The 14,891-nt window shown below is 40.8% G+C and overlaps 5 protein-coding genes across 5 annotated transcripts; 2 read left to right on the top strand and 3 right to left on the bottom strand.

Annotated features, from left to right (window-relative positions):
• Nucleotides 1-783: 783 nt before the first annotated feature.
• On the bottom strand, nt 784-951 carry BGW36DRAFT_268823 (uncharacterized protein; the record flags this gene model as incomplete). The annotated part of the gene is made up of 1 exon (XM_046210138.1): nt 784-951. A coding segment is annotated over one exon (168 nt), but the record flags the coding sequence as incomplete, so codon positions are not given.
• Nucleotides 952-3,035: 2,084 nt separating this feature from the next.
• Nucleotides 3,036-3,269, bottom strand: BGW36DRAFT_304759 (uncharacterized protein; the record flags this gene model as incomplete). Its single annotated transcript, XM_046212002.1, has 1 exon — nt 3,036-3,269. A coding segment is annotated over one exon (234 nt), but the record flags the coding sequence as incomplete, so codon positions are not given.
• A 419-nt stretch (nt 3,270-3,688) lies between these two features.
• Nucleotides 3,689-4,788, top strand: BGW36DRAFT_400911 (uncharacterized protein; the record flags this gene model as incomplete). The annotated part of the gene is made up of 7 exons (XM_046218685.1): nt 3,689-3,779; nt 3,835-3,962; nt 4,019-4,081; nt 4,115-4,237; nt 4,339-4,502; nt 4,618-4,681; nt 4,714-4,788. The coding sequence occupies 7 exons, from the start codon at nt 3,689-3,691 to the stop codon at nt 4,786-4,788; spliced, it is 708 nt and encodes a 235-aa protein (XP_046067781.1).
• Nucleotides 4,789-4,982: 194 nt separating this feature from the next.
• Nucleotides 4,983-6,350, bottom strand: BGW36DRAFT_267710 (alpha/beta hydrolase fold-domain-containing protein; the record flags this gene model as incomplete). The annotated part of the gene is made up of 1 exon (XM_046210132.1): nt 4,983-6,350. A coding segment is annotated over one exon (1,368 nt), but the record flags the coding sequence as incomplete, so codon positions are not given.
• A 6,332-nt stretch (nt 6,351-12,682) lies between these two features.
• On the top strand, nt 12,683-14,821 carry BGW36DRAFT_364011 (putative siderophore iron transporter; the record flags this gene model as incomplete). The annotated part of the gene is made up of 7 exons (XM_046214514.1): nt 12,683-13,023; nt 13,085-13,239; nt 13,300-13,370; nt 13,439-13,862; nt 13,917-14,270; nt 14,325-14,411; nt 14,469-14,821. 7 exons carry the CDS (start codon nt 12,683-12,685, stop codon nt 14,819-14,821), a joined length of 1,785 nt encoding a protein of 594 aa, XP_046067779.1.
• Nucleotides 14,822-14,891: the final 70 nt, after the last annotated feature.

Genomic DNA, 14,891 nt, shown 5'->3' with positions numbered 1-14,891 from the left:
GAGAGCATGTTCAAGCCTAATCCAGCAGGACCGGGGGGCTCAGGGATACCCCGGGGTCAATTGTGATATATCACAATTGATACCATAAGACCCCGGGCATGATGCCAGTACCCCTCACCTCGCTATATATGCCTTTATCTAGTTAGATTAGGTATCAATGACCTGAGATAGGGACTCAGGCATATAGGCTTGGTTTTCCACCCGGAGGGAGGAAACCAAGCAATATCTTTTGTATAATCTTTGATATAACTTTCAATATAAGCCTACTCGGCTTTGAATAGCCTTTGGCTCGAAGCCTTTCCTAACTATATAACCTAAACCGATAACTCTCTCTCTAGTAGCATTGCTCTATAGCATCGATATCAATCGGTGAAGCTTCAACTCACCCACATCGAGTCTATCCAGACACCCCCGGACACGGTCCTGCCAGACCGTGTTACAGTATTCATATATTGTTAATTTCAATGTAATGAGTGTAATACTCTTAGGCATCAAAGCCCTTAATGTTCTAATTATATTGGCAATTAATTTTTTATAATTAATAATTATTTTGGGTTATAAATTAAGCTTTGAAATCAATATCTTGCATGTATTCAGAAGCAAGTGAGCGGGTGGCTGTCCGATTACGTTAAGGGGTAGGAAAAAAATTTCAAAATTTGAAATTTCAGCCGAAATTGAAAAGTTTCGAAAAGTTTTCTGTTTTTCTGAAATATTTTTACCCATACAAATTTTGCGCCTTAGCATACTGCCTAAAATCATTGATTTTCCTGGCTTTTAAACCAATTATATCAAAATAAGAGGTCCAACAGCTTCAACAGGGCCAGATTCCTCGGTATTTGCTTCGCCATCGCGATGCTGGCAGTCCAAGACGGATTGACTTTGTGCCCATGTACTAATTAAGTTATTTTCTGCTTCAATTTTCTGCATATCTATCTCCTCAGCACTTGGTTTTCTGTATATGACGTCGCTTAGTACGCGACTGTTGATATGGAGAAAATTAAGCTTATCAGCGTTCTCTACAGACAGTCGATTCCTCAACTTTGTGATCTGTAGATTCATTACCGAAAAAGGTTGCTTATGAGCAACACAGTTTGCTGTTATATTTAAAAGTCGAAGAGCTAGATCGGCGAATCTGACAGACATGCCAGAGATAGCTTGCTAATAAATTATTAGTAGAAAATCCTTAATCTAGTCACTATACTTACTACGTTTTTCAAAATAGTTCTGGCTTATCGATATGACCCAGCATGGAGCTTCAAAATAAGACCCTCCTTTCGTTTGAAAGGCAACAATTCGTCAGTCCCTTTCTGTAGTTTCTGTCATTCTGTTATTAATTCAGGCAATCTACTAGAACATGGATGATCATTTCCTTTACACCGCATTCATATTTATTATCCTCACGAAACTAAAGGAACTTTCCATGTACTACCAACTACGAGTGTCCAGTTTGTAATTGAGTTAATAAATAGGCCTGATTTCGGGGTGATGATTAGTATAGTTTCTTGCGTGAGACTAGTTGACAGAAAGAATATATCTTATTAAGGCTGACTGTCGCCTCATCCAGACAGTCAGCCACGTCATTTTCAGGGCCATCACAGTGACCGGGGATCCATTGCAGATGAAGAGGGATACCCCGGCTGTTTAGTTCACAGGCTGACTGGTTGATTTGTTTTTATTGGCCGCCTTCTTTCCAGCCCGTGCTCTTCCGTGTGGTTTTAAGCGACGATGCGATGTCATCTCGAATCCATACTGCATGCTGAATTATTATAGCTCCCACAATAGTTCGTGTAGAGTCTTTATGTGTGGCATTCACCCAGGAACCGAAAAAGCATGGTTCGCCGCCCAGAAGTGGCCAATCAGCATGTAGATCAGCATCGCAATGAGGGCTCTCGCTATCGTATTTCGGTCCCATTCAACAAAAATAGTCTTCCTGCCATTGGGGAGAAGTTATGCCGTACATATACTCGGCATAGGCCGGCGTTGCAGCTCGGCCAGCCGTGTCCGGTGAAGGGGGCTGGCCTATTTCGCAGCACCGTAGTACCATTTCATGACAGAGCGAGGACAGGAACCCATGATGGACCACCACCAGCTGGTAGCAGACGCTTGAGTCGGTTGGTAGTGTGATGGAAGCTGTGGCACGACGACCGACTTATGTCTCCACTCGATGGAATCGAAGGGGACCTGCCACAGTGGCACGAGATGGCCGTGGCCGGTGGGATGGACTAGACAGGATTGGATGAAACGGTTTTTTATTTTAAATTAGTATGATATTCTTTATCGTTATCATTATCATTATTCAAGTTTATAGTGCATACCCAGCCCTTAGGCTATGACACGCTGTAACTAGTCGTACAGCGGCACCCCTTAATCCCCCAGCAGTAGGGGTACATGGTGCCCGTAGAGTCTCACACGTTATAACTAGTCCAGGCACTTTCCTTGCACTAGGCCGCCTAAATGTGCAGGGCTTTGGGGGCTCCTTATAGAGGCTACCCCCCTATATGGCCCCTTCTTGTTGTTGTGCATTGGTGGTGCTGCATAGTTGGTGTGCCGTGGGTCAGCCCGTAAGCCACCATGTAATCACCTTGGCCCTGGATGGTAGTACTGGCGCTCTTTATCCTTCTCCTATCTTTCTCTGTGCCTCTAGGGCATCCTATCCCCAATCACTGCCTCTGGCAGCCCTTCTAGTAGTGTCTATGCCTCCGCTAAAGTTGCCCATGTCTATTAGGAATTGGAGCATGGCTCTAGTAGCTCTAGGCTCTACTAATATGCATCCTAGCAGGCTATCTTTAGCTGGCTGCAGGTAGCTGCACGTTCTCACGCCTTAGTATATTATATAGTGCTGCTTGGGCCCTCCAGTGGGCTCTGCATTCTAGGATTAGATGCTGCGCTGTTTCCTTGGGTGCTTGACAGACGCTTCAGGCCACCGTGTCTTAGGCCATAATTTGGAATAGGTAGGCACCTCCTAGGATGTGCCCCATCTTAAACTGGAAGACGCATCTAACCACACTTTTTAGTGCTTTCGCCGCTACTGGGTTCTACTGGGTTAAGAGCCTACCCTGTGGGCGCTTATAAGCACGTCCTTTCTTAGCTATAGAGATCCAATGGGCTCTCGCTTGGGCTCTGGCTTTGGTGCATGCACACCTAATGTACGCCAAATGATAGGCGATTATCCCCCTGGCTGGCTTACTGGCGTCAGTCTTGGCTGCTAAGGCTGCCTGGCCTGGCACCCTGTGAATCGTCACCAACTGGCCTCGATAATGTGGGCGCGTCCGGGACTGCGATGTATCAGATTGGCTGCGTCATGAAAATGCATTTTTCCTCGCAATCACGGCCCTAAAAATGAAGCGCTGTGGTTTTATATGGACCCGACTAAAGGTCGTAAAATGTAACAGAGGGAGGGGTCTCTACTGATCGTGGCACTGCTGTGGTTGGCTCTTTCGCACTGCTGTCCCAAAACGGCAGTCTCATTCCCAAAGAAGAAACAACGCCGCGCTATGAGGGATTTGGGAATGGCATCGCCCATCGTTAGGGCACATTAGTGTATGTTGACGTTGGTGATCTTGTTTAATAGCCATGATGTCCTGGCCATGAAGTCGTTCGACAATCTCTTCTGCAATCCAAGATAAAGCAAAGGTTACGGACAATATTTGACAATACCAAACTATCAAAGAGCATCCCTCTTATCATCATGTATACCTCTACCGTGACCGGATTATCCCTTATTGCCCTTATAACTTGGGCCTATGCCTCGCCATTACTCCAAGGACGCGCTACTTCAGGTTAGTAAAGTCCCCATCTCGGTGTATATTAGTTCTTCTTTTAATTATCAAACAGATCCTGGTGTTTTCGCTGAGATGCAGCGAGCTGCCAAGTTGTCATCTGCGGCCTATACGGGCTACACAGGCACGGCCTTTGATGCGACCATCACGACGCAATTAAACGACAAGGCCACTGATACTCAGGTATGTTATTTGCAAATTCTATCAATCAAATGAAATTTGCTTGCTAAGTTGACCAGGGCTTCATCGGGTACTTGACGACCGAAGGGCAGATTTCAGTCCTCATGCGTGGGTCTCCTACAGTTGACTCACACTGATTCTGATACAAAGACAAGACTGCTGGCAGCAGTATATATTGTCACGGTACTCGATCCGGTGTGACATTCCCCTCTGGAGTCCAGGTCATGGAAGACGTCTTCAGTCCCTGGAGCTCCATCCACAAAAAAGTCATTCAGGACGTGTCATCTTTGATTGAGTAATATCCAGACTACACGCTCGACTCCACTGGCCATTCCCTAGGCGGTGCATTAACATACTTGAGGTATATTGCGCTGTTTAGAATTTTCCCGATAATAATGTTACCAGCAATGCGCTTGCTGCATTTCCTATTGGCAACTGTGATTTTGCTGCTATTGGGACGGACCACCCTGGGCTGTTGAGACGGGTCAATAATGAAGATGATGGCGGCCGGTGGGATTTTTCTTCTTCTTTTCATGAGTTATTGTAAGTAACTCCTGCGAACTTTATATCAAGAGCGTGTATGTATCGGAACCAATGACTATGGAACGGTAAGTTGATTAAAAACGTCTCTGGACGCAGATAACGCCCGCTAACAAAGAATTGCTCTGCAGGAGACCTACAGCTATGGAACGGAGGAAACTTGTCTCTTGTGTAACGGGAGCGTGATTTCGAATGCTCAGCCGGCAATGGATAGATGGGTGTTACCGAGGGGCATTTTTCCAGCTTTGGTGTTGAACTAGGCTATGCGGGTTGTTTTAGTGGCATCTAAGATTGGATGACATGTGTTTGTTCTTTCTGTGTGAGTTCGATGTTGCGTCTAAGTAGCTGGAAGGAAAGCTACCAAGTTTGATAGTGTTGATGGGAATGTATCCATGGCTATTATCAAAATAGTTATGTCGCCCTCTGTACAGATGATTTGAAGAGAGAATGCGTAAAATCATACTATATACATCAAAATCACAATCATGAATTAACAACGGTATTCGGCGCCGGCTGCTCAAGCGTAACAAGATAATTCTGCATCAGCTCGGTCGCCTCGCCAAACAGGAAATACGAGGTATGCCCGCTGCCATTGCGCACCAGCAGATTCGCGCTTGGAATCTGCGCAAGCGCGCCATTGGCCCAGATAAACGCCGTCTCGGGATCGTAGAGCGAGTTGACCATCAAGATAGGCGGCGCTTCCGCGATACTACTTTTATAATAACCTTGCGGATACTGTATTGGCATTGGCCATCCAATACAGTTGCTCTGGAACCGCCATGTCCCGCCTGCTCCCTGCGTGTGCGGGGCGACGGTCTTTGCCAGCTGTTCTTTATACAGCATTTCGGACAGCGTTTTGGTATTATGCGTCCATTCGATGCATAGCACGGGATAGCTGGGGAAACCGGCGTAAGTCTCGCTTGTCGCCAAGCCGCTGGACAGTTGGCTGGCGTCCCCATGCAGAGACGCGTTCAGTGCTGAGGCAAGGTAAGCCCAGCCGGGAAGCCCGAACGGGACGTTAGTTTCTTCGAAGATAACAAATGACTGGCTGTTCGAGCGGATGTCAGCGCCGGTGACGTTTGGGTAGCAGGTGCCGGCAGCCTCGCACTCTGGTGCCGGGATGGGCGTTATGTCAGCCGCTGCCACCAGGTCATCCCACACTTGCAGCACATCCTGTCCGTACAGAGCACATGTGCTGTTGGACTCGCACCACTCGGCGAATTTACCAAGCACGGCGTCGTAAGTGGTCGATGCAGCCACCAACGTCGACACCTCGGACTGCGAATGATCCATGTTGCCATCCAGCACCATTGCGCGGATATTTTGCGGATACAGCTCCGCATAGGTCGCTCCGAGCAAAGTGCCATACGACAAGCCCAGGTAGTTGAGCTTCTCTCCACCGAGCGCAACGCGCAGTGCCTCCCAGTCCTTCACATTGCTCAATGTATCGACGTGTTCAATCAGCGAGCCGGTAAGGTTCCGGCAGCTGTTCCCGAACGCTTCGTTCCAGGCCACCAGCTCGGTCCACTCGGCTTCCGTCGTGGGGAACATAGATACTCGGTTGTTCCACGCATTTGGATCGCATTTGATCGGCGAGCTCGTTCCGACGCCGCGCGGATCCGGTCCAATAAGGTCGAAGTGCTCGTTGATCGTATCGCCAAAGATCAGCTCGCCCAGGGCTGTTCGGTTGATGAATGTCGAGGCGGCGGTGCCAGGGCCGCCGGGGTTGAAAAACAACGGGCCAATGCGAGCGGTTGCATTGGAGGCATTGAGGCGTTGAAAACCTATAGTGGTCATGGAGCCATGGGGCTCATCCCAGTCAATTGGGACGTCCAGGGTGCCACATTCAAGACGCGGAGAGGTGGCAGTGCTGCAGTTGGTCCATTTGATGGCGTAGCTAGCCTCTGTTGTCAGCAGCAGAGAAGAAACTGCAGCCAGCAGGACGGCTGGCCTCCATGTGTTCGCCATGTCGAGCAATTGTGCAGTTCTATTGAGTCTAAATACGCATGCCCTTGACAAAAACTTGAAAACTTGAAGTTATTGCAGTTGAAAAACAGCAGCGGTAGGAATATATAGCCACAAAGCTGGCGAGAGTGGAGGGGCCATTGCAGTGCCTGAGTGTTACATCCAGTTGGTACCGGTACCGACTGCTACCACCACACGGCTCCTCCTATTGGTCTAAACTCTAAGTCTAGATTTAGTGGATCTTGCAATAAGTGTGTTGTTAATGAGCTGGCTAACACAAAGCTACTCTTTACTACCGTCGCTTCCTCCAACCCGTTTGGGTTAGTATGGTCTCGTCGGTCCCCCCAACCCGAACGGATGGGGGGAACCGATAAGATGGGCATATGTAAAGAGTAACTTTACGTTAACCAACTTATTAACAGATTGGGAGAAGCAACGAGACAGGTACGTACCTAGATATTAGCCTGAAATGGTGGGAAGAAGCGATAAGATTGGTATATGCAAATAGTAGCTTTATATTAACCAACTCATTAATTGGTTGAGAGAAGCGACGAGACAGGTACCTCGGTACTAACTTGAGCTTTTGATTGACTCTTATCTTGAAACATAACCAATAACTTTACTTCTATTCTTAACTTGGTCACTGTTAGGCTGTCATTTGGTTTAGTTCTGGTCCTGAGTTTCTGGACCAAACCTAAAAGTGGATCAATACGGTTCTAGTTCTTATTATTTAAACCAGAACTAAAAATTAATAATTTAATCTCTATAGAACTAAATTGAATTATATTATATAATTTATTTTTTGATATATTTTAATAATTCAATAATTAATTTTAATTTTTATATTATTTATCTATTTATTTTATTAAAATTTAAAAAGATTTTATATTTTCAAAAATAAAATTTAATTATAATTAAAAATTCTTTTATATAATTTAATTATTTAAATAAAAATTAGATTAAATTTATATTAATCTAATTATAATTAGTAGGCTGTCATTTGGTTCGGTTTTATCTGAATATCTGAATACTAGTGGATTTCCATTAATAATACTAATAAATTTAGGGTTAACCCTAATTCTTTATAGTTTTGTATCTATGTAACTAACGTATTCCACGGGCATTTGGATCACCCACCCGCACCTTTACATATTGAAGCAACCTGGATTCATAATTAACCATAGAAAATTGCATATATTTCTATATAGAATTATTTCAACATAATGTATGATTATGCCCTATTTATCTATAATTTATACACTTAGATAATGCGTGCTTATGAGGCTGAGAAGCCTCTCCTAGAGTAGTCAATTGATTAGATAAATTATCTTTTTAAAGTATTACAATAAGCTTCTAATCTTTAATAATAATTAAAATATCTTCATTATAAAATGGTCTTAATCAATATTTCTTCTTTTTAGCTTTATACTTATTTATTACTTATAGATTATAGTTTTTCTTTATTAATATCATTACAAAGTGCATTACTATTAAATGTCCTTTTATCATCTAATTAAAAGCCTAATTTATAAAAGAAGAAGGACTTATAGTATATCACTTCAAAAATTGTTTTATTAATTTGGCCTAGCACTATAAAGACTGAATATTATAAGATATTACAAGCGAAGCATTACTTATTGATAAGATTTCTAGTCTTGAAGCCTCCAGAGTAGAGATTAGGCTGTCATTTGGTTCGGTTCGGACCGAACCAAAACCGAACTGAAATCCAAATGGTCCAGTTCTGGTCCTATATATAGTGAACTGATATGATTCAGTTCACTAAGTCTAAGATCATATAGTTTTTTAAGACTCATTTAAGTCTAATTCAGTTTAGATTTTTAATTTAATTTTATCTAAATAACTGAATATTAGTAGATTTCCATTACTAATACTAATACATTTAGAGTTAATTTTAATCTTTTATAATTATTATTAATTATATAATCATTTCTAAAGTAGCTTTTTATAAATTGAATTCTTATTTTTTGAATTAGGACTTTGTTTTAAATATTTTTATAAATATTATAATAAATTCTTAATATCCAAATTATAATTTAAGAATTATCTAGATGGTAATAATACCTTTTCTATTTTTTATATATTTGAATTATATTGTATAATGTATCTAGTAGAGAAAATATATATATATTTCTATACCTATTTTATAGTATTTATTATTATCTATCTATTTTTTAGTATATCTTAATAATCAGATAGAAAATTATAATTTAAATAATTAATTATAATTTTTATATTATTTATCTATCTTAGGCTGTCATTTGGTTCGGTTCGAACCGAACCAAAACCGATCTGAAACCCGAATGGTCCAGTTCTAGTCCTATATACAGTGAATCAATATGGTTCAATTCACCAAGTCTAGGACTATATGATTTTTTAAAACCTATTTAGACCTAATTCGGTTTAGGTTTTCAATTCGATTTTATCTGAATATCTGAATACTAGTAGATTTCTATTAATAATATTAAAATATTTAGAGTTAACCTTAATTCTTTATAATTATTATTGATTATATAATTATTTCTAAAATAATTTTTTATAAATTAAATTCTTATTTTTTAAATTAAGATTTTATTTTAGATATTTTTATAAATATTATAATAAATTCTTAATATTTAGATTATAATTTAAGAATTATTCAGATGGTAATAATATCTTTTCTATTTTTTATTTATATTTTTTAGATTATGTTGTACAGCTAATCTATTTATTAAAGAAAAAATATATATATTTCTGTATCTATTTTATAATATAATTGATATTCATTATTATTTATCTATTTTTTAAGTATATTTCAATAATTAGATAGAAAATTATAATTTAAATAATTAATTCTAATTTTTATATTATTTATCTATTAAATTCACTAAAATTTAGAAAGATTTTAATATATTTTTAAAGATAAAATCTAACTATAGTTAAAAATTCTTTAATATAATTTAATTATCTGAATAAAAACTGGATTAGATTCGAACTAATCTAACTATAATTAGTAATTCTTTTTTAGTGTAGTTCAGTTTCAATTTAAAAAGCTAGAATTATTTAATTTTCGGTTCTAGTTCCAATATTAAAGACTAAACCGAACCGACCCACTTTTAGGTTTGGTCCAGAAACTCAGGACCAGAACCGAACCAAATGACAGCCTAATCTATCTAATTCACTAAAATTTAAAGAGATCTTAATATATTTTTAAAGATAAAATCTAACTATAGTTAAAAATTCTTTTATATAATTTAGTTATTTGAATAAAAATCAGATTAAACTCAGATCAATTTAACTATAATTAGTAATTCTTCTTTAGTGTGATTCGGTTTTGGTTTAGAGAGCTAGAACTGTTCAGTTTTCAGTTCTGATTCCAATATTAGGGACTAAACCGAACCGACCCACTTTTGGGTTTGGTTCAGAAACTCAGGACCAGAACTGAACCAAATGACAGCCTACATGTAGGGCCTCACAATTAATTTAATTATATAATTAGTTATAAAGATTCTAGAAAAACTATTAAACTAGTAATTTATCTCTTAATAAATATATTCTTATAAAATAGAAATAGATTATTAACTAAAAAGAATTTATTAATTCATTAACCTTTTCTTAAATATTAAATAGAAGTATTTAAAATATTAAAGATATTTATAAAAAGTAAATAAATTAATAGATATAAAACTAAATAAAAAGATCAATTAATATACAAACTGAATATTTAAGATTTAAAAAAACACTCAGCATTAAAGCTATCTAAATAGGAGACACTTATTAAGCTGAACTAGTTTGTACACATAAGAGAGAGGGCTGATACAGTGACAGCCAGGCAGCCCTCTCACAATTATATTTTTAATAATTTTAATTAATTCTTATTTAGATTTATTAATTTCTATATATATTATTATTAATACTTTTATTATATATATTTTTAATTATAAGCTATAGTTTATATATAATTTTATTAAGATCTAATTATTATAAAAATGGCTATTTTGTATGCAATATACAGGTGCGCAGGGTGCTTGTGGAATATGTTACAATTGAATCAACCAGGTTAAATAATTGACGACAACGAGTTTCAGAGGCCCTTGTTTGAGGATTGTTTCTTTCTATTGCTGTTACCATATATTTACAGCATTGTGATGTATTTGTCTTGAACTGTCACACAATCAAAGCGTGGCTGTGCTATGTATTGTAATATATACACAAGCTGACACAAGCTGACACAAAACTGCCATAACATTTGAAACCAAAGATACAACTTTCTGTAACCTAGTGGGGCTCTTTTTCATCTGATTAGACGTAGTGAAGTTTCGGAAGCTGTGAGTGGTTAGTGTTGCTGAAGAGTACGCGAAGTTGATTCCAAAACTCACTAGGCGTACAAGATTCTGCAAAAAGCGGAAATCTTCCGTGCTTCATCAATACTGGAAGCAATTGCCTCCTTTCCCGTCATTCATCCCTGCAAGAATCCTGCCAGAGAAATCGAAACGTCACAGCCAATAGATAACATACGCTACTGCGTGAGGAACAAAGGATTATCTTGAACCATCTCCCCAAATTTTATTACGGTAAATATGGAGAGATCACGGGCTCACAGGAGTGCCGCAGACGCTAGTCCAACTTTGAATAGGGCTAATCGCATGAGTACATATATTGTATCAAATGATACAATATATGAAGGCAAGCGATTCAATATGTCTTATCGAGTGATTCATCATGAAGGATATATAAGGACACTTATTTATCCATGTATTTAGTTTTACTCTATTGTCTTTTATAACTGCAATACCATGAACATCCTGTTCACAGATCAATCTGTTACTATTGCACTTTGACCCCTTGCTATTGCTTCGCTCACCTTCTTAAGCACTCTTTTTAGTAGAATACTATTGAACCGACGTTCAGTAAAGAGTTTAATCTGATCTGGATCACACCAAGACTCAGTTTGCGACATATGTATTGTTCTAGATTTCTGCTCTGAGTTTGTATTTGCCTTCTTGTCGTTCTTTCATATTGAACATAGACTATGTGGCCTTGAGATGATTATTCCAATGCCTACCCATAGCCCAATTTTGAGATGATGCAATACTTTCTAGAAGGTACAAATACCAGTCATCCTCATCCAGCACACTCTACTCTCCTATCACGATTGTGCATTCGTAGTATATAGGATAGAAGCCGCTATTCTAGCAGTTGGTGATAGTTTTCCCTCACTAGATCAGCTATCCCATACTTCTATCAATGTTATATCCACAGGGCAAGACATAAAAATAACGCTAAATTCAGCAAACGTGATCGCCGTAACCCTAGTCCTACTAAAAGTATGGACTGGGTTCAAGTTTATCACGCAGCGTGTTAACTGTCCGAAGATTGATCCAGTGCAAGGCAATTGATGATACCAGGCGTTCCAATTCTCATCAACAAATCAGAGAATTGACATTAGGTCTGCTGCCGGGTCTTTGCCAAGTGTCGTCTAGAATTCCAAAAGACGAGCTCTATTCAATTGTACTGTCTCATGATTAGACAGTGAGAACCTGCAAGCATCATCCATGACAATCAGGCGAGAGAGAATATATGCAGAAATTGCATGCCAAAAAGAAGTTTGATTGGTCGAACTACTTCGGGTTATTTACCCATCGGATCACGGAAATACAATTCTGCCGAGTCGAAGGATCTTGATTCTCCACCAGGATTTAAATCGCCGTCAGTCAACTATCTCGAATAAACTATAAAGGTCCTGCGGCCTGGATATGATAGGGTTCTCCAGAGTGCAGCCTAGACTCGGCCAAAGTCCCTTTTGACCAGCATTTCCTGTGCCATTTCTGCGGTCCTACCAACCACGCGTGAGATGATTATCGACAAACCGACAGGCTGGGCAGATCCACTCTGAAGATAGTTAGCAGGCCAACTAGCTAACTACATTGTACAGTAGTAAGTCAACTGACTCGCAATTTTGATGAGCGTCGGATCTGCTGGCCGAAAGCGGCATAGGAGAGCGACAGCCTCGCCAGCTGGAACGGGAATAGCCCGCCAGCCATCAACTCCCACACTTAGAGACGGATAGTTTAGATTCAACTTCTGTCACCAGGGCTTGATAACGCAGAGCTTGGACAATGGATATAGAGAGAGGCTTGAATCCGCCATGCTGAAGGCATTGCTCTCGTTAATTCATCGCATTTGACCTATTTTCGTTGACAAACTGTCTTTCCTAAAAGATGGCTCACGAGACCGACCAGAAAGACCTCTCTATTGACGTCGCTGATGTTGAAAGCGTCGCTATGGCTGGCATCAAGAGTGAGACGACCAAAATGGCTGGACTGGCTGATCTAGACGGCATCCAGCGCAGCTGGAATCTTAAAACTCTTATCGTTATATGGATATCGGCGTTGCTGATGAGTTTCGCCACCAATTTGAACAACCAAACATCGGCCTCGTTTACCTCGTATGCTACGAGCAGTTTTGCTTCCGCTCCGCTATTGGGGACCATCACTGTGGTGCAGGCTGTAGTGACATCGGTCGCTTTACAACCTCTCGCGAGGCTTGCAGATGTATACGGGTTAGTATATACTCAACCGTCCAGCAATACCTCTTTTAGAATCACACTGATGTGTTTCCAGGCGGTTTGAGATGTTTTCGTTCTCTGTGGTACTGATAACCATCGGCGAGATCATGACAGCATCCTCAAACACTGTTAGCGTCTATGCTGGAGCCCAAGTGTTTTGGGCGTTCGGTTATATAGGAATCGCGTTGATGCTTCAGATCTTAGCTGGCGGTATGACTCGCATTTCACACGCTTCCTTTGGTCTCGACCACTGACAACCTCAACATTTAGATACTAGCGACATGTACAATCGTGCCCTCTTTAGCGCAATTCCACTTGCCCCTTCAATCATTACATGTTGGGTAAGTCCAAGTCCAAAACGACAGGTTGTTTTTATATAGCCGGCTATTAATCTAATGCTTTGAATCAGATTGCAGGACCGGTCGCATCAGGAATCATCAAAATCACATGGAGATGGGGATTTGGAATTTTCGCAATTATTATTCCCACACTTGCGCTCCCTGTCCTAGTTTCTCTATATATCAACAAGAGAAAAGGCACCAAATTACGAAAGGCCGAAGGCACTTACAAGCCCAAAAACCACCTCCAAAATTTCATCCAACTTGATCCTCTCGGCTTGCTTTTGCTAGCAGCTGGACTTTCACTGCTGTTGATACCAATATCGCTCTCGACGTCGGATAAAAATACCTGGAAGGCTGGCCATACAATCGCAGAACTAGTTGTTGGTGGTGTCTGTTTAATTGGGTTAGCCGCATGGGAAACGAAATGGGCTCGCTGGCCGATTTTTCCTAAGACTATTTTCAAAAGTCGGACTGTTATTTTTGGGTTATTAGGTATGGCTCCTCCCTCCGCCTTAACAACAAGGGAGATGGGCTAACGAGTAATAGCTTTGCTAATTAATTACGTCGGCCTCTATCTCCTCCAAAGCTACCTTCTCTATTACCAAATGATCGCAGCCGATTTGTCAGTGAACGCGGCTACGAACATATATATGCTGATCCCATTTGGAGGATCGGTAGGGCAGTTCGGGTCGGGGTTCTTGGTCAAGTATGTGAAAAGATACAAGTGGATTATTGTATCTGGATACGCAGCCATTGTCCTTGGAATGGGTCTGAGTTATAAATATATAAATGGTCGTGGACAGATGCCTCAACTCGTTGTTTCACAGCTGATCTTGGGAATTGGAGCCGGCATCGTTGCGACTATCCAATTTGGAATTCAGGCTTCTATCAGCCAAGCTGGTAGGCACGAATCAAACTAACAAGCTACGCTGATTTGCTAACCGCGTGGTATAGAAATGGCTACAGGAACGGCGTTGTACTACACGGCTGTCGGAGTTGGCAATGCCATTGGTTCAGCGGCTGCTGGAGGAATCTGGTCAAGTAAAGACTACTAGCATAATTTCTGAGGATAGCGCGCTAACAAAATTACTTTCAAAGCTTTACTTCCTCGCAAGCTCCGCGCCAATTTGCCTGCTGATTCCGTCGGCGCTGCAGAAGAAATTGTAGGTTCCGTTGTCGTCGCAATGTCATATGCATGGGGAACCCCAATCCGCGATGCCATCAACGAGTCATACACCAGCGTTTTCCGTACTATGATACTTGCAGGTTTGGTTCTTGTTAGTGTTGCGCTTGTCATTTCTTTGTTCATTCACGATCAGAATATCAGGGAGGTCGACGACAGCAGGGATTACAAGGGAATTGTTATTGGGAAGACTGGTGCGGTGGATGCATTGAAGGAGAAGGTGCATGTAGGTCAGGAGGAAAAGGCCACTCCAACGGAGAATTCTTGACTGGATAGTTTGTTTGGCAGCATGTGCACACTTGATATCAAAGGGGGATGCACAATTACCATCCCTAGGA

Source organism: Talaromyces proteolyticus, assembly GCF_021365285.1.
Source record: "Talaromyces proteolyticus strain PMI_201 chromosome Unknown BGW36scaffold_12, whole genome shotgun sequence".
Classification (NCBI taxonomy): Eukaryota; Fungi; Ascomycota; class Eurotiomycetes; order Eurotiales; family Trichocomaceae; genus Talaromyces; species Talaromyces proteolyticus.
This window is presented reverse-complemented; position numbering and strand designations above follow the sequence as displayed.